Here is a 19826-nt window from a genome sequence, read left to right as displayed (position 1 = left end):
TTATCATGAATTGTTTTAGATCTCATTGAGTTTTTTCAGAAGTACTATCAGGATTCTCTGTCATTTAAGTCACATATTTCTATGTTTGTAAACTTATTTTCTGGACATTTTTCTCTTTCTTTCTGAGATGTCTTGTTACCTTGGTTATTCATGGTGTTTAATGAATTATTTCTCTGCCTGGGCATTAATGGAAGTATATTCTGCCCCCCCCCCCCCCAAAAAAAAAAAAATTTACAAAGAGGGCATTTTTCTTTTGGTTCCCAGTAGGTGGCATCTAAGCTTTTGGATCTCTGCTCTATATAAAGTCTTAATAATGCCTTTTTTTCCCCTTATAGAGATTCAATTATGCTGGCTACCCTCAGTCTCAGTCCCTGTAAGTTAGCAACAGTTTCAGTAACATTTGTTCAGAATCCCCTGGAGCTCCACGGTGTTTGGTCTTGGAGGATATGGCGGAAGGAGCCTTCTGGGCTGGGGAATGGGGGCTTTGGCTCAGCCTTGCGTTTGGCAACTGCAACTTGTAATAATCAACTGTTGCTTCTCTGTCTTCTCTGCTTCTTTGCTTTCTGCCGTGCGTGGCAGTCACAGCTCTCTCAGGCAAGGTTGTTTAGGGAACCTGCCATACCTTCTCACCTCTAGCTGTGAGAGGCAGTTTCTTTGTTTCTCCAAGTCTACCACCCAACTTCCGGGGTTCTGACCTGTGGCAGCTCTTATGCGCCGATCCCACGCTCTGTCGTGCTAGTGTGCAATTTGGGTGTTTTTTGTCGAGTTTGGGATGTTCAACATATTGTTGTTTCAAGGGGAGAGATCTGGGGACATCTCTCACTTTGCCATGTTTCTGATGTCACCATTTTAAAGTGTATGTGTAAAAAGTCCATAAGTGTAGCTTGATCAACTATAGTATGGAGAGCATTTGCATGAAATTGTGTGCTGTCTTTGATGTGTTATAAAATTATGGTAGTAGGTTGACAGCAGTGAGACCTACACAGGATTTTCCTTCTGTTGTCTTAAATTATCTGATGTTATTAATTTGGAATTGAGTAGATGATTCTGTATATATACCTATCCTTGTGTCACAAAAAGAATTTGGTAAAGTTTCAAAGTCTCATACAATGAGAAACGCATAACTACTTTTCAGTACAACAGCTGAAGAAATTCCAAATTTAAGTTTTCTTGCACTAAAGCCAAAACACTTATTTTCAATTTGTTACTCATTCATAAGGCAATAGTGTACATTTCTGTGGGTTTTTTGAAGTGAAAAACAAAGCCTTTTCTTAATGCTATAGTTTAATAGGAAACACCTGACCCAGACTTGGACTTTTGAATGTTTCATAATATTCTCCCTGGTGTTTGCTTTCTGTCCTGTGAGTGAATACTTAGGCTAATAGCTGTTGTGGGGTAGCCAAATTTCATATTGTTGTGGGGTAGCCAAATTTCATATTGTTCTTCTTCTGATAGGCCTTAATGAGTAATGAGTGATAAATCACTTGGAAAATCAGAATATCCTGATGGCTTTTGTAGTGATACCACTAAGTATTCAGGATTTTTCATCCTACCCTAATGGATAATAGAATGTCATTAATTCAATTAAAAAAAAAAAAGGCGCATGTTTAAAAATTACACACCTTAAAAGTTTAAAATAATGTGTATGGTGAAATTTAATTAAGGTCTGTGTCTTAATAGTATTGTACCTATTTTAATCTCCTGTTTTAATAATTGTACTATGATTATATAAGATGTCACCATTAAGGGAAGCTGGGTGAAAGGTATATGGGAATATTTTTGCAACTTTTCTTTAAGTCTTAAATTATTTTGAAATCTTCTATATAAGCTCTTAGAAATATTTTCCAATCAACCTACATTAAGAAAACTTAAGAAAAACCATAGAAACTAAACTATAAGCCAGACCCCAGGCAGGTACTGAGGATAAGATGGTGAGCACCACAGGTTGCTCTTTTTCATGTCTAGAATCATGTAGCTCTGCCATGATCAACGGTGTCTCTTGTCATTTATTAGTTGACATTCCTTGGAAGAAAAACAAAAAAACACAGAAGCGAAATTAAGAACATTTCTTACTGCCAGTCTCATTACTTCAACTTCAAATTTCTCATTAACATGAGGTTTATACACACGTGCATGGATTCATCTGAAATTATTTGAAAAGAAAAAGAGAACAGGACATCGAATAGGGATGAATAAGCAAATATGGCCATGCGCTTTCTATCCTTACTTATTTTGGGGCACAGCTTCCACCATTTGATTTTTCATATTTGGGCTCATTTTCTTTCCTTCACTTATGTGCCCCCTAGTCATCTATTTGCCTTTACAGAAATAATCATTAGACCTCTTTGGCAATGGGCATACTTAGGTTGAGAAATTATGGTAATTAAAAAATTTCTGGTGTTCAGATTGGCCCTTAACATTCTCCATTACAAAGCCACATTGTTTAAACAACTTTTATAGACATCAGAATATTTTTTAATAACTTCATATTGTAGTTCCACTGGAAAGTAAGCTGTGTATGGTAGTGAGGAATCTTACAATGCTGCATATATATACTGTCCTGTCTATAAGACACATGGCTTTGGAGGGAAGACAAACAACTAGCTTCTGCTCCCCAAATTACTCTCTGTAGGACCTCAGGCAAGTTATTTAACATCTCTTAGCACCTATGTTTGTGGATAATAGTACACATTTTCCAAAATTAAATGAGAAATGTAATATCTTTAACATAGTGCTGAACTATGCTAGGTACTCAGCAAATGGTGACTAATTTAATAGCAATCACTTATACTGTTGATTACACTGTATTTCTATTCCATTTTCCAATCTAGTCCTGTTACTTGAAAGTTGTAAACAGTAGTATTTACAGTTCCAATGAGTAACCTTTCCTATCTTTCCAGGCAGTTTTTTTGTTGACCACACTCCTCCAATTCCTCCACATATGTAAGCACATGTGTAATTTAAAAATACTTAGCATAATTCATATGTACTACTTTTTACCAGTCAGATTCTTATTGTTATTGGGGTGGTGATTAATGAATTTAAAGTTACTCTCAAATGAATCATTTGTAAGTAACAATTATCTTTTTAGCTTGGTCTCAATATTATTTTTCCCAAGTTTCTGTATTCAGAGGATTTCTCATTTAAAAAAATTACAAACTCATATTATTTAAAACAAGTTGTTTTGGACATTGGCATAGTTTTTTTATTCACTTGTATATTTTAATAATATTCCAGTAAAAATTATGATCTGTATATAGAAGTAAAGTGTTTTACAAATACCAAACTATTAACTATTTGCTATTAAGACAACTGTAACCTATAGATCTAAGTCTAAGTGTTTTTATATTCTGTACCAAATTGTCTCATTCAAATTCCAGTTCTGCTATTAATTACCTGTATAAACTTTAGCAAGTTACTTAACTTCTCTGAGCCTCAACCTCCTTGTCTATAAGATAAGGAGAAAATGGCACCTCAGAGGATTGTGGTTAGGATTACATGAGTAAATGCATGTAAAGTGTTTAGTGCCTGGAATGTAGTAAGTGCTATATAAGTGTTTATTGCGATTATGGTTATAATCATTAATTGTCATGTTCTGTGTTTGCCACTGAAGTTTCTTGATTCTAAACCTTCTGGTTCTAGAGATTTTTTTGGTTTGTTTTAAGATAATTTTTATTATCCTTTTCAAATATGAAATGATTTCTTTTTATGTTCTTAGGGTAAATTATTCTGGCCAGGTGATAGTGGAAAGTTATGCTTATCTATGGAGATTCTATTTTTAAACTGTGTCTTCAGCCATCTGAGTCTATTTTGATTAAGTGTTGTTTTTCTCCTGGCAACCAATTTTTTTTCCTCCTAGATTACATCAGGCACCTCTGTGAAGCCTTCTCCATCACCTCCTGGGTACTTTCTGTTATAATCCTGTTCTACTCCCACTGTACCCCCATTAAATATTAGATGTAGGGACTGCTGTTTTTTCCCGTAACTCTATAGTGCCTGACACCCAGTAGGTACTCAGTAAATGAACTGCATAGCACCTTTGATTGTTTCATTTCCCCTTGTATGACATGTAATTCACATCTTGTTATGTGTTTTTTTTTATTATTGCTTATAAACTCAGCATTATTAATTATTAGTATTTTAAGTCTGTTTGGAGTAAACTTCTGCTCTTTGCAACCCATGAAGATATCAGTAGGTTAATTGAATATGTCCTTCAGTCATCATAAAAAGTCCAGTTTATATTTCACATTTCTTTTCTAAAAAGTCAGCAGGTAAGTTATGGTGTTAAAACTGGCATTAGCCTGATAAAATATACATTTTGTCACCTTAAATGTAAGAAGATATTGTGCCACTGTCTTGTTTCTTATACTGTCTCCAATACTTATAAGAGCTCTTGAGAAAATGTTTGCTACAAAAGCACAGATATAGTTACAAATATTATTAGCGCATTTACTAAAGAAATACCACATAGTCTTGCTTAGTGGCAAGACTTTTTTTAGAAAGCTGTTTTTAATAAAACTTTTAAAATTCTACTTCCATAACTAATGTTACGAATATTGGTTTGATGGCTGCTTTCTTAGCCCAGTGAATTTAATAAATATATTTTTCACGTGACCATTCTTATTAGTTAGGTGAAAGGAAATGTTAGAGTCTCACATCACAGTGTATTATATATCTAATTTGTTTGATAGTTGACATAGATAGGTAGACACTTGCTTAAGAAAAGTTGTTTCCTGATTTCAAAGTATATTACAAAGCTATAGTAATTAAAACAGTATGGTGTTGCTGTAAAAACAGATACGTAGATCAATGAGATAGAATAGAGATCCTCAAAGTAAACCCACACTTATATGGTCAATTAATTTATAACAAAGGAGCCAAGAATATACAATAATAAAAGGACAATCTAGTCAATAAATGGTATTGGGAAAACTAGACAACCACATGTAAAAGAATAAAACTTGACCACTGTTTTTACACCATACACAAAAATTAATTCAAAATGGATTAAAAGACTTGAAATAAGACTTAAAATTATAAATCTCCTAGGAGAAAACATAGGTGGTGAGCCTTTGCATAGGCCTTGGAGATGACTTTTTGAATCTGACACCAAAGCAAAAGCAGTAAAAGCAAAAATAAATGAGACTACATCAAACGAAAAATCTTCTGCACAGCAAAGGAAATCATCAACAAATGAAAAGAGAGCATACTGAATGGGAGAAAATATTTTCAAATCATATCTGTTAAAGGGCTAATATTCAGCATATATAACTCACATAACAATAGCAAAAAGATCCCAAACAATCCAATTTTAAAAATGGGCAGAAAATCTGAATAGACATTTTTCCAAAAAAAGACATACAGATGGCTAACAGGCACATGGAAAGATGCTCAACATCATTAATCATCAGGGAAATGTAAATCAAAACTACAATGAGATTTCGCCTCACACCTGTTAAAATGATTATTATTAAAAAGATAAGAAATAACAAGTATGTGGAGAAAAGGGAACTCTTGTGCATGGTTGGTGAGAATATAAATTAGTGTAGTCACCGTAGAAAATGATATGGAGGATCCTCAAAAAATTCAAAATAGAACTATTGTGTGTGACCCAGCAGTTCCACTTCTGGATATTTATGCAAAGGAAACAAACAAACAAAAAAACTACTCAAAAGGATATCTGTACCTCTGTGTTATTGCAGCATTATTTACAGTATCTAAAATATGGAAATATCCTAAGTGTTTATCAGTGGATCAATGGATAAAGAAATTTTGGTATATATACACAATGAAATATTATTCAGCCATTAAAAAGAACAAAATCTTGCCATTTGTGACACGTATAGACCTTAAGGGCATTATGCTAAGTGAAATAAGTCAGAGAAAGACAAATACTGTATGATCTTTCTTATATGTGAAATCTTCTTTTAAAAAAAAAAGTCAAACTCATAGAGAACAGATTGGTAATTGCCAGGAGCAGGGGATGCGGTGGGGCCAATGGGTTAAGGAGGTCAAAAGGTAAAAGAAAATCAATAAAACCAGTAAATCACACATAAAGAAAAAGTTGAAGTTGAAGTTGACAGAGTAAACAGGGCCCTATATGTCTTGATTTGTTAACATGACATCTTATCCATTTCTGTAGCAACCTTCTCAACCTTACAGGTATATTTTCAGAGTAGGACATTAGTACTAATTTTGCTGTTTTTCTTTCAGTTGTGGTATATTTGATCTTCCATAAAAATGTCATGCCACCATCAGTACATCATTACCCTATTGCAGTGCATACTGTTATGCTAGAGGTCCTATCCAGTGCAGTAAAGCAAGAAAAAGAAATAAAAGGCAATAATCTTAGTTAGAAAAGAAAAGCCATTAGAGCTGGTAAGTTAAGCAAGGTTGCAGAATACAAGATTAGTATACAAAAATTAATTGTATTTCTACATGTTAGCAACAAACAGAAACAAATTTAAAATAAAACAAGCAATACTATTTGTAGTGGTATCAACACATATGAAATACTTAGAGATAAAACTGACAATTGCAAAACCTCTGTACTGAAAATTATAAGACTCTGTTGAGAGAAAATAATAGAGGCTTAAGCAAATGGAGAATTATACCATGTTTATGGGTTAGAAAAACTCAATATTGTTAATACTTCCATTATCTCCAAAATGATCTATTGATTCAGTGCAATTCAGACGAAAATCTCAGCAGGCCGTTTTGTAGAAATTGATAAACCGATTCTAAAATTCATGTGGAATTACAAAGAACCTAAAATAGAGCAACTTTGAAAAAGAACAAAGCTGCGGAACTAATACTACCTGATCCCAAAATTTATTATAGAGCTATAATAGTCAAGAAAGTATCGAATTAGTATCAAGATAGACATGTAGATTAGAGTGGAATAGAGAATCCAGAAATGGACCCACACATATATGGACAACTGATGTTTGACAAAGGAAGGCAGTTCATTGGAAAAAGGATATAGTCTTTTCCAATTTTTGGAACAATTAAATATCTATATGTAAAAAATAAAAGAACTTTATACCTTGCATCATACCTAAAAATTAACTCCAAATGAATAATAGATCTAAATGTAAAACCTAATGACATAAAATTTCTAGAAGAAAACACAGGTGAAAAATTTTTGTGGCTTGAGGTAGGCAAAGATTTCTTGGATGTGTCACTAAAAGCAAGATCTGTAAAAGGATCATTAAAATTAAATACTTTTGTTTTTCAATAGACATTGTTAAAAGAATGAAAAGACAAGCCACAGATTAGGAAAAAAACATTTGCCAATGACTTTTACTAGAATATATAAAGAACTCTCAAAACTCTATAATTAAGAAAACAATAGCAATGTACAAAACATGTGAACAGACACTTCACCAAAGAAAATATACAGGTGGAAGAAAAGTACCTGAAAAAAAAAATCCTCAAATCATTTGTGATCAGAGAAATACAAATTAAAGGTACAGTAAAATACTACACACCTATTAGAAGGGTTAAAAATTTTAAAATATTGACAGTGCCAACTATTTCAAAGGATGTGGAGAAACTGGAACTGGTTAGATTGTAAAATGATATAACCACTTTGGAAAACAGTTTGGCAGTTTCTTAAAAAGTTAAACATATGTATGCCATGTGATCTAGCTATTCCATACCTAAGTATTTCCCCAAGAAGAATGAAGGCATGTTTATAATTGTTCATGGCAGTTTTATTTCTAAAAGCCAAAAAACTGGAAAAATCCCAAATATTCATCAGCAGGGGAGTACATAAATGATATATGTACACAATGGAATATTACTTACCAATTAGAAAGAAATAAACTATTGATAGCCACAGTAACTTGGATGAATCATGCAAAAATTCTCAAGGGAAAAAAAAATCCAGGTTTTAAAAAAAAATGAGTGTTCATTTATATAAAATTCTAGATACAGCAAACTAATCTAGAGTGACAAAGATGAGGTTTAGTGGATGACGAGGAAGAGCAGAAAAGAGGGATGACAAAGGAACAGAAAAACTTTTTGGAGTGATATGTTCACTACCTTAATTATGGCAATGATTTCATGTGTATGTTAAAAGTTAACAAGTTGCATACTTTAAATATGTGTAGTTAATTGGACATCACTTATACCTTAATAACTCTTAAAAAAAAAAAAAAAAAAGAGTACAGTCTCCACTGTTAGAAAGCCCAGCTGAAAGATAGTTAATAATAAGACCGAATTCTTAGGATTGTTGTAAGGACTGTAGGTTTTTAAGATATATTCAGAGATTAGACCAGGGTCTAACTCAGAGCATTCCTTGTTCAACATTTGGTGTGACTGTATCTTGTCTTCTACTTGATCATAAACTCTTGATAAGCAAGACACCATGTCTCTGCCATCAGTTTGCCTAGATTGAAACTCAGCATGGGTATTTATTTGTATAATCTTCAACTTCATGAACAGTGCAAAAAATGTTTTGACAGTTTTTAAATTGACAAGTAACAGAATTAACATCCTTCAAATGTACAACATGGATAAAGATTGAAAAAAAGAATTGAAGGATTTGGCAAATACTGCTCTGGATTAATTTGTGAATTATAGTATATATATGTTCAGAATTATATGGGGAATGTTTAAAATGTTATATTGTCTTAAAGATATATCTTTATTTTTACACAGATACACACACACAATATTCCTACTTCCTAAAAATTGTTTCCACAAGCACTCTGATGTAGCTATCACTCTTGTTTCTTTGACTTATTTTAGAATGCAGTTAAGTCCTTGGGAAAATCACTTATGTCATCAGTGAGGAATGCCACCAAAATAGCTTCTCACTTAAGTTCCCATCCCTAGAGCTAACCCACAGGAGGTTCCGATAAATTCAAATATTTAATAACTTGTATTTTTCTTTCTCCTTAAACACAGGCCCTCTGGTCCTGGAGGCAGGATCATGTGGTGGATTCTTGGCAGTCAGCAGTCTGTGGAGCTTTTGCAGGTGCAAAGGATTATATTATACTGGGAAAGACCAAAGAGGGAGAGAAAAATGTGAAAATATTAACTATGCAAAAACAACATTCTTTAGAAATTCCAGGTTGTTTAAATGAAGAGAGTTCCACCACTAGTTTGGGGTGGGGGGGAAGTGTTTTAGAAAAAAAAAATGCTAAAAAGGTGTCCACTTGAAAGACAACCAATTTGTTTTTGACAAATTTTTCTTTTTCTTTTTATCTGTATTGAAGCCTTCACTCAGGCCCTTGGATTATCTTAAAGATGATTTATAAAGTCTTCTGTGGGAAGAGACTTGCTGTGGGTGCTGGGCTAACTGTGCAGCTGTCTGCCTTGAGCAGTGCTTTGGGGGTTTAAGCGATTTCTACAGAAGGCAATGATTCACGGTTCGTGTGACATGTTTGACAGCACCATAGATTAACTAGTGTCAGGAGAACAGGCTGCTCCACAACTTACTGAAGGCTAAACTGCTCTGTTTAGAAAATGTGGAGATCTAAACACCTGGGCATTTTCTAGACATTAAACCAAGAGCAATGTGACAATGTGCAATATTGTGTTATCCATTACCAAGTCATATGAATTTTCCAGTGAAGTTTTAATGAGAATTCAGATGCTTTAAGGAATTTCATAAGTGATAGGTTTAACAGCCTAAGAAATACATTTTGTTGTTGCAAATAAAGGTAAATTAGAATTACAGTTGATATAAATCAAAGTGGAGATTTGCCAGAAAGTTATGAACTTCTAGTTTAGATGTGAAGCCAGTTAATTGATAGATATGTAGGTTTAGATGTCACCTTTATTAGAAAAGAATTATTTTCCAATGTGTTTCATGGTTGTTAGGTTGGGTGTTTTGTCGTAGTGATTAGGAAAACAGAAAACATACATTTCATAGGATTCTTTATTAATAGTTGACTCATTTGACTTATAGAATTGATAATCAAAAATAAGAATCTTGCCTCTAGACACGAAGCCAGTTCAAATTGATTATGACAGGTAATTGTTTCCACATGACACAGTTATTAGCTGTGTTGAATGAGTAGGTGGTCTTGATTTATTTTTTAGAGGTCAGGCATCTTTATACCCCAGTCTCTAAATGAAATGTGAATTTTTGTTGACTCCCTCCTGAGCCCTGGGGACAAAGTGAGCATTATGGAAATCTGTTCTTCCTGGATAAGGAAAGGCCACTTTTTAGAGTTAACGATGGCCATAAAACTTCCATGTGTTGAAATAAGTGTATTTTCTGTGGTCCCATTCCTTAAGTAGGTAATTCCAAGATTTGCTTACAAATGTATTGTTTCTGTTAAGGAAATCTGCATTCATTACAGTTCCTTTTTCTGGATAATGCTTTGTAATAGGCACTAAGCACTTGATTAGTTGGGGGTAAGGGCAAGAAAGAAACATTTACCAGACATCCACTGGAAGGTGGGATCCTGTGGGCCAGGCCTTTTCAGTAAGGTGGCTCACCTGAAGAGCGCAGAGTGCAGCACACAGCACCCTGCTCCAGCAGCAGGGAAGCCGGGATGTAAGCAGAGACTTTGCCCAGAGCTACACTACACGTGTAGTGCAGGCCAGCTGGTTGGACTTACAAAGTTGTCAAGTCTCGGTTCTGCCTCCAGCTAAGGAGTGAGACTTCAGGCCCTTCTTGGGCACCAGTTTCCCTACGTGTACATAGAAGCAACCCTCCCTGCCTTAAGGAATTATAGTACTTCGGGGACAGGTGAGGTAATGTAGGTATTAGTACTTGAAATTGATAAAATTGAACATATGTAAGGAATTATTACTATTACAATAAAACAACCAACACCCAGGAAATGAATAGTTTTATCATCACAATAATTCCAACTGTGTCAAAAGATTAATTTTAATAAAATTATTGTATACAATCATTTTCTCTTAATACTATCATCTTATTTTTTCAGCCAGAGTTCTGATAAGTGGAGTTTGTCCAAATTCTGCAAAACTCCATTGTCAGTAGTAGATCCACATATATTTAGCAAAAGATAAAATACATTTCTTGTTTATATCTCTTTTGTTTTGAAATTTTAGTTGGTATAAATGTTGATCCTGAGGAATTAATTTACTACTTTAAAACTTTTCTGAAAGATAAACATCATTTGAAAATATTCCAGATTGTGAAAAGGTGATATTCTGTAAGAGTTTGTTACAACATTGTGCACTACGATGGGGAAATGAGTAGTGACTTGCCACGCTGGGCAGCTCCTTTCGGACCTGATATGCTTACCTGCGGCCCTTCCGTACTCTTTAGCCTTACATGGCCATAAAGGCAGTAATGAAACTTGCTCTCAAATCAGAAATCAGATTTCTCATTCTTCCTTGCTATTCCAGTTTTAAAACAGGTTAAATCATTGTAGATGAACTACTCTCTTTGCCATCCTTGGCACTCTTCTGTGTTCATGCTTGTTTTTTATAAACTACTTGGCATAGATATCCAAAAATGGCCCTTGAGATTGGAGGTGTTGATGGCTTGTCATGCTCAGAAATTCCCTTGGCTTTTGGTCAGGGGTTAAACTAGGGGAAAAAAAGGACTTTGCCAACTTCTTCACTTCCAGTTAACTTCTAAACATAAAACCATAATTCAGTCTCAGTAATTATGACATTCGCTAATAGCGACAATTGCTATTCTAGCATTCTTTAATCAGTTTCTTGTAATTAATATACCTTTTTATTTACATTGTATGAAAGAGGAGAGTGACAGATGATTGATTGTTAGATAGATAGGTCCATCGATCGATCTTCCCTTGACGTGAAATTCTAGAGTAGGATGAAGGATTATCTGCGTACAAATGAGAAGGCCTAACAGAGATTTTAAAACACAAACACACATTTGTGGTCGTTGAAGCCCTACACATCCAGATCATGCCAAAGACGTACATGAAGATACTCTTCTTGCTCCCAGGCCGATCAGGGAAGGGAAGATGCTTGAGAGACAATGATTGACAACGCCGCCCACTGCTGCCCCCACTGCTTTTGCTTTTGCGTTCACATTAGCGGCTGCTGCCTGGAAGTGGCAGCTCCAAGCCTGTTGTAGGAAGGCGGCCCCTTTGGAGAGTGTAAAGAATCAGTATTTGTATCCTAAGGGCATGTATGAACTACGTCTAGTTTTCCCTGAATCTGGTCCTTGAAAGCAGTTAGCCTAGCAATCAATAAAAGCCTAACTACAGTGGAGCCTGTAGAAAATTGTCATGTGTGTTGTGAGCACTAAAGCTGCCTACAGTTGCTGTACCAAATAATTGTTTCCTGTCTAATATGTTAGCATGTTCCTTGTATTTATTACCAGCAGTTTACAGTTCCCTTAAGTAAAATATAGAAAGGAATGACATCTTAACTGAAAGTACAGGTCCCTGCCCCTCCCCGTCATGACCAGTTCTATTACATGATCTTCACAAGTCCTTCTTGCAGCCTCATAAAAAATATTGTGAGGTCTGTGAATTAAAGCAATCTTTGATATTTGAAGACAGTCAAATTGATTTATTAGAAACTTTCATAAAATACAGTTTCCATCATGGTAGTAAAATTAGGACCTATTTAAGCATGTGAGTTTTTGTCTTTAACGTTTCTTCGTATTACTTTGATGAAACAAATGTCTAAGAGAATGTTGGCAGGCGTCCACAGTAAAGGAATGGGGAACTTTTGCTAATGGCCAAAATAAGTTTGATTTGTAGTATCTAAATTTATTAGAAGGCAAATACTTTTCAACATAGGTGACTCATAAAAGCTTGAGTGGTCAGACAGATGTCCTTGCCAAGTTTAAAGTCTTTTTAGTTGATCTAGGACAGTTTGTGAACACTTTCAAATAGGAAAAATGGTGTATGCACCTCTGCGTTTTAACTATCAGACAAATTTTAATGTCTTATTATATATCAAAATCATTATGTAATAAAAGGGCACTACTTTTGGTGCTAAGATACACATGATTTTGAGGCCCTGCTCCATACTACCTGTTTGTCCCTGGGCAAGTTGTCTGTAAATGAGATAACATAATGCAATGAGACAACATAATCATTGCAAGTACCGAATACAGCTTCAGTGTTCCAGATACAAAGTAAGAACAGTTATTAGCTTTGATCTTCCCCCTCCTCCTCCCTTTGAGAGGACAAGTTGAAATCTTCAGTTTGTAAGAACTACAAACACTTGTCCAGGGCACCCAGTAAGCATTTTTGAGTACCTACTGTGTATGCCGAGCTAGAGAGATGAAGAAAAATCACATATTATCTCTGCCAATCCAGAAGAACTAATTACTTTGAGCACTAGTATGAGCCGGGCACTATTCTAGACACTTTGCACAGACTCATTTCCCTATGTCATATTGCTATCCATACCTTATAGATGAAAAACGGGCCGCTAGAAACCCCAGTGGCCAAGAGTTTGGGTTCTGGAGTCAGAGAGAAAACTTCAAGTCTCAGTGCTACTAAGTAAAACTTCCTGTTAGTTATCTAATATCTCTTAGCTTCAGTTTCCACACTGGTAGCATGGGGTAACAAAATACCTGTCTCATAAAGTTCTTTACCGAGAGAATAAGTAAGTTACCTAAGGCCAGCCACCTAGTAGAGCAAGGAGTTAAGGCTTGGTCCCTCTGACTCTGAAGAAGTGTTTTCTTTCAGGCCAGAACAGTAATGGAAAGAAAACTGAATATAAGATTTGCAGTTTGGAATGGTACAGCTCATTGCCTTTCTTTCCTTTAACTTTTTTCTTCCTTTTTTTTTTTTTTTTTTTTATGGATGTGAAGCCTTCCTGCACCCTTTTCTATAATTAAAAATATATTTACCCCTTTAGTGCAGAATATATGGTTTTAAAAAAATTAAAAGCAGGATTTTAGGACTGGGTCCACAAAATTTTTAAATACTTGGCAGTTTATAGCAAGTCTGAATTTCAGGCAACTTTTGAATCTGGAGGAAAATGTTTCACATATTCATAACACAAAAGTGGCTAAAAGAAAAGAGACTAATATTCATGTTAATTGATACTCTTTAGCCCTAAGGTGTGTCATTTGTGGGTAACCAAAAATGGAACAAAGAAGCATAAATGGTTACATACATCTTTCAAAAAAACAGTGTCATAATGTTCCCAAATGGAGGTTCAGTGCGATGATCTTATTTCAGCAACATATTTAGAAAGATATTTGACATAGATCAAATGACCTTGTCCACATGCCACAAAACTTGGAGGGAGAGTAGTACTATTTCTGGAGCATCCTTTGCATACATGTGTTCTCTTCAGCCCTCTTAAAAAACTTCGTAGTTCACCTTAGCTCACGAACGCTGAATCTTTAGAGAGCCCTTTTAGGTTTATTGTTTCTACTTCCTTAGGGGCTCTTGAAGCTTAAAATGTATCTTTTTACCATATTAAATTAAATATTGGCACCATATACAGTGCTTTCTATTAGAAAAAAAAAAAGTTTTCCAATTCCCCTTTCCATAGATATGGACCACTTTAAAATGTGTGTACTAAAAAAAAAAATCAGTTTGGCAGTCACAGCGTTCCCTGAAAGATAAGGTAGGAAGGAAGCCCTACTGAAGAATGACCATTAAATCAAGACTGACTCTCACAGGATGCAGAAGGGAACTTGGAAATGGTACTGTGACTGGCCTATTGTCAGAAGCCTAGAAATACAGAACACTTTACTCTTAATGTTTTTGACATGAGGAATCCAGAAGTGGTACACATTTCTGTTTGCCCTTATTGTATCAGAAGCAGAAACAATGGAAGCATTTTGGAGTCAGAGTAAGGAACGAACAGTAGCCCATAGAAGCGCAGGGACCCACTGAACATCATAGGGAGGGAGCAGCGAGCCTTTTACTGAGAGTAGATGCCTTCCCACAGACACATAACCATGTACACACACAGGTCTGTTTACTGCTTCACAAAAGAGAAAGGCATGTTGTGGGGCTTGTTTTTAACTTGAGTAGGTAAATACAGTTCAGTATCACTACAAAAGCAATGGAGCACGTGGGTAAAGATTTTGCATGTGTGCATCCTATTGAACCATTTAAGCGGCCATAATGATGAAGTGATTTTGGCAGAATTATGAGGAATTATAAAATAAAAATTATAAAATACCATGTAATACAGTAAACAGGAGCTTCCTTGTGTGTTGGGTATTTCTTATATGCACAGGTGGGTTTGCAGCTGCAGTCACCACGCCTCTGGATGTGGCAAAAACAAGAATCATGTTGGCAAAGGTAAGTGGCAAAATAATGTAATATAGACACAACAGATGCTTCTGTCTATCAGCACTTAGGCTTATATGTACATAAAATGAATAAAAGTGGAAAACACCTTCCCGTAATAGCAGCCTTATGCTGCCTGTTGATCCACGAATGAAACTGACATTGACAGAACAACATCCATAGTCATTGCTGAGACAAATGTCTATATAGCATTTTACCTTTTCACCATCATTTTAAACTACATTATGAAAGCAACCAGGGCTGGTAGTGCCTCTGCCTAGTAAGACTACATTGGCTCAGAGAGTTGGCATGCTTCACACCATGCAGCAAGTAAGCTAGAGTCTCAGAACTTAGGTCATGCTTGATTGTAACTAGGTGAATTAGGACAGTTATCAGAATTAAAAATTCTTTGTTTGAAAGAGAAAAATTATTTTTTAAAAAGCTGGACTGAGACTTCAGGGAATGCCATACATGTAACAGATTTGGACCAAAACAAAACAATAAAAAGTCATACCCTTGTGGAAAAGTGGAACAAATAGGGCAGAATTATAGTATGTAGGCTGACAAGGCCAAACCTAAGAATGTCAACCATGTTATAAATTGAACATAGTAAAAAGGTGAAGGGATTAACAAGTACAAATTGGTAGTTGCAGAATAGTCATGGGGATGTGAAGTATAGCACAGGGAATAAAGTCACTAGTATTGTAACAACTGTGGTGTCAGACGGGTACTAGACTTATCGAGTGATCATTTTATATATGTCTAATCACTGTCGTGCACCTGAAACTAATACCATATTGCATGTCAACTGTAATTGAAAAAAATTTTTTAAAGAAATTGAACATAGTATTATTTATTAAATGTGGTTATCATCTACGTAGGTAAGTTGCATAATAGTATCATTTATACTGATTATCCCTCATTATTCTCAGATCAGTTATCATTGTTTTCAGTCTCTTTCCTGTTCAATAGCTGTACATGAATTATTTGGGTGAGCTCTGCTCATAGTTTAGTAATGACGCATCTAGAAAAGCAGCGTTCCATGGGCATGGGCCAATCAGTGTTGCCTGTGGGCTTTGAATGTAAGGGCTTCTGGTTAGCGAGATCTAGGGGTCCTGATTTCCCAGAAACTCCCCAGTCTTTCTGGAACTGGGTCCTAGATGAGGCTGTTAGGGAGCCATGCCTCTGAGGATATCTGAGAGCCAGCTGTACATGAGGGAGTTTCATAAGATAATGTCTTTCTCTTTTGTCTTTCCACACAGGCTGGTTCCAGTACTGCTAGTGGGAATGTACTCTCTGCCCTGCATACGGTGTGGCGGACACAGGGGCTGTCAGGGTAAGGACACGGAGTCGTGCTCAGTTGTCTTTCACTCTCCACTGTCTCTTCCTCCTTAGCCTAACATCAGACAAATGCTTTTCCTTCCTTCTGCTTATGTCCTGGTTGGGGTCTCTTTATTTATATGGTACAAAACATTATATTTGATCTATTTGGTTTTGTGAGATGGTATTGTGCAGTCAAGATGATGCAAATATGCCAGGCAGCCTTGTCCATCTCGATGTTAAATGACATCCCACTAGCTTCTGTGCTGCAGCATTGACAAGATGGGCTTCCAGTTATGTAATGCAGGAGCACAGGGGAGCGCGGGGAACGTTGTCAGAAGAAAGGCTTTGTGGTTTGGGGTACTTTTAACTATTAATAGCAACAAATTGCTTTCAACATACCATAGTGCATGACACCTTACTCGAAACCCAGTGTTCTATATTATCAGCTTAGTGCCTCAAACTTCTAGCATCATACCTTAGAAAGCTCTCTTCAAAATGTTATTTCAATATTGCTTTTACGACATAAACTTGGAAAACTGGCTGAATGTCGGGATCTGTGCAAGTGTGTAAAATTACAGTTTTCTCTTCGGAATCATCCACTGGGGATTTTCCTGAGAGCGCAAAGCAGCGGCCTCCGTGGGAGGGCGTCGGGGGTGAGCCTAGTCCCGGGGTTCGGCTGGTGGCCCCTCACGTCGGTGCTGTGTTCATCATTTAGTTTATAGTAGTTTCGTACACATTTGGCAGGTTTTTATTGGACCTAGTTGATAGGGATCGTGAAGCATGTTGGTCAGGCTCTAGGTAAGGTTTTTGCAGGAGAAAAGCCCCATCTTCTATTCAAAATTTCCAACTGGAAGTTTGAAAAGTAGGTAGTGTTGGATGGTTGTGTTGAGCGCGACAGCTCTGATGGAATGACTCTGGTTGCCTGAAGGGCTTAAGATGTTGATACAAGAACTGGGTGTAACAGAAAGGAATAATTGAGCCAGGGAAGGGCAGCGTGGTGGCTTCCATGCCATTGTCAGCCATTTATGGCTAATGTGTTGGGAAGAAGTAAAAATCTGGTTGCTCATAGCAGAGACACATTGGACACCAGTTCCACATCGAACAAAGAAATGGTATGAGAGGAAATGAGGGCTAAAGCAGCTTATTTAGTAACAAGTAAAAGATTCTTAGTGTTTCAGATAGTTTTGGGCCACACAGAATTGTTGCTTGCATACAGTAGCTTTTTTAGATCATAAAGTCAAATTGCTGAATTTTTCGCCCTTATTCATTTCAATACATTTCGTATTAGATCCTGTGGCAACTCTTGGTCAAACCTCTGCTCTTGACCTTAGCTCTGTGGATTTGAAGTCGACCTGCAGCCCACCTGCCTTTCTTGAAAAGGTGGTGACTATGTGAGTGATGTGTAGCATAATTGGCGAAACCATGGCCACTGAAAGTTTGTAGAGAAGGAATTTCATTGAGTAGATGATTGAAACTAAATCTTCCTTGTCCCAGTTGTGATGTGTACTTGATGTCGAGTAAGTAGGAAGTGCCAGAATTTTAGGCTGAGGACAGGTGCCAAGGGCCTATATCTGTCCCGTTAGCCCTGAAAAAGTAAGTTGGAGTTTTGTTTATCTTCTGGAAGCTTCTTAAGTCTTGGGCGCTCATACCTCGGGGATATTGCAGGTTCGGTTCCAGACCACTGCAATAAAGTGAGTATCACAATGAAAGGAGTTAAAATCTTTTTGCTGGAAGGGGGTCTTGCCTTCAACTTGCAAAAAAAAAAAAAAAAAAATGCAACATCTGTGAAGTGCAATAAAGCAGTAATTGCCTGTTAGTTAAACGAGGTGTGCCTATATGCAGTGTGGTCTTTAGCAGAGTATTCCAGGCAGCCAAGCTTGTCATTCAAAAAGTGACAGTTAGCTTGCTATTAATGTCGTAAAAGACAACAAATAATTGGACGAAAGAATTATAACTAAAAGCAAGCAAAACAGAAAACCCCTAGAAATGTATGCAGCTGTTCTGAGGGCTGAGCCTAGACGTCCTCATACCTGAGGTGTCTCATCTGCTTCCTGTCTGGTTTACACACACACACGCACGCACGCATGCACCTGCTCAGGTTGCCCAGCATATAGTCTCCACCTTGCAGTGAAATGGTGCTGACCTCTCAGGGTAAATCAGAGTGGTGACTTTGGTCTCTCCATGTTGGTTCACACAGGGGAATACCATGTTCTGGCACATATTTGGAATGTATGCTCTAGGGCAAACTGTTTTCTTCAAAATAAAAATACCACATGTTCATTCAGTCCAGTAGCCAGAAAGCAGATGGGAAACCTGCTTATCCTGCATTGCCCCTTCCTACTTTTCTTCTGTTAATCAACTGGCTTTTTTTTCTTGACTGTGCCCTTTATGAAATAACGTACTACTGCCATGTGCACCTTCCTTGTGCCCAGCTCTATGTTAAATGCTTTACATTTGTTATCTCATTCAGTCTATGGTCACTAGAACACAACAGCCCTGCTCTACTCAAGCCTTTGTCTTCGAGTTTGGTTGGGGCGCTCACTGTACAAATTGCTCTACTTTAAGGCTATAATTATGTTAATAGATTCAACTGTCATCTAATGAAACCATAAACTGCTTCCATCTGCCCCTAGCCAGGAGCAGCTGAGCTCATTAACAGAAGCTGAACCAAGACGCTAGCTTTTTGAACTGAGATAGTAAAGGAGTAAGGGAGGGAGGATTTCGTGGCAAATGTGGTCTTGCACAGCTCAGCCTCTGCTGGCTTCCTTTCCAGCACTCTTCCCTTTGTAGGGAAGGGACAGGGAGATGAATCTGTCTTTTAGGAAGGAGACAGTGGACTCAGAGTGGTAATAATTTATGAGTTTCTGTCCTCACCAAGCACTTCATGCAAAAACAATTTGCATGATGCAGAGCCGAACAACTTTTTTCCTTACAGATGTATTTTGGTTTTCTATAGAATTTTCATGGTTATTTCTAGACAAGAAAAAGAAGTTCTTATTTTATCTGAAGGATTTTACTTAATGATTTTAATTTTTAGCTAGCTAATTAAAATAAGGACCCCCTAAAACTACTCTACAATCCATTTTTCTCAGAAGTGCTGAGAAAAAGTGCATACAAAGGGGAGGCGAGTTGACCTCTCCCCACAGTCGTGCAGAAAGGAAGCGGCCAGAGCGGCTGTGAACCAGGCTCAGGGCTTTTCTTCCTGTCCAGTTTCTTGGTGAGCCACCATTTAGCTTATCATGGAGGTTCTTCCCATATCTTAAAAGATACAAAACCACTGTTGGCATAACCTGACCATTTTCAGTTTTCTTTCCTAGACCTGAT

At 36.6% G+C, this 19826-nt stretch overlaps 1 protein-coding gene across 7 annotated transcripts in view; it reads left to right on the top strand.

Annotated features, from left to right (window-relative positions):
- The window catches only part of SLC25A26 (solute carrier family 25 member 26), a 141341-nt gene that overhangs the window by 119037 nt on the left and 2478 nt on the right, over window positions 1-19826 (top strand). For 6 of the 7 annotated variants that reach the window (XR_001597550.2, XM_016150223.2, XM_016150221.2 and 3 more), the window contains 3 exons: window positions 8914-8983; window positions 15127-15191; window positions 16442-16515. Coding sequence is in view for 6 of the 7 variants with exons in the window: in XM_016150223.2 (XP_016005709.2) it covers window positions 8914-8983; window positions 15127-15191; window positions 16442-16515 (209 nt within the window). In the remaining variant the exon portion in view is untranslated. The remainder of the gene's footprint in view (window positions 1-8913; window positions 8984-15126; window positions 15192-16441; window positions 16516-19826) is intronic. The other variant, XM_036219905.1, reaches the window with a different exon arrangement.

The sequence above is a fragment of the Rousettus aegyptiacus genome, unplaced genomic scaffold, assembly GCF_014176215.1.
Source record: "Rousettus aegyptiacus isolate mRouAeg1 unplaced genomic scaffold, mRouAeg1.p scaffold_m13_p_4, whole genome shotgun sequence".
NCBI lineage: Eukaryota > Metazoa > Chordata > Mammalia > Chiroptera > Pteropodidae > Rousettus > Rousettus aegyptiacus.
This window is presented reverse-complemented; position numbering and strand designations above follow the sequence as displayed.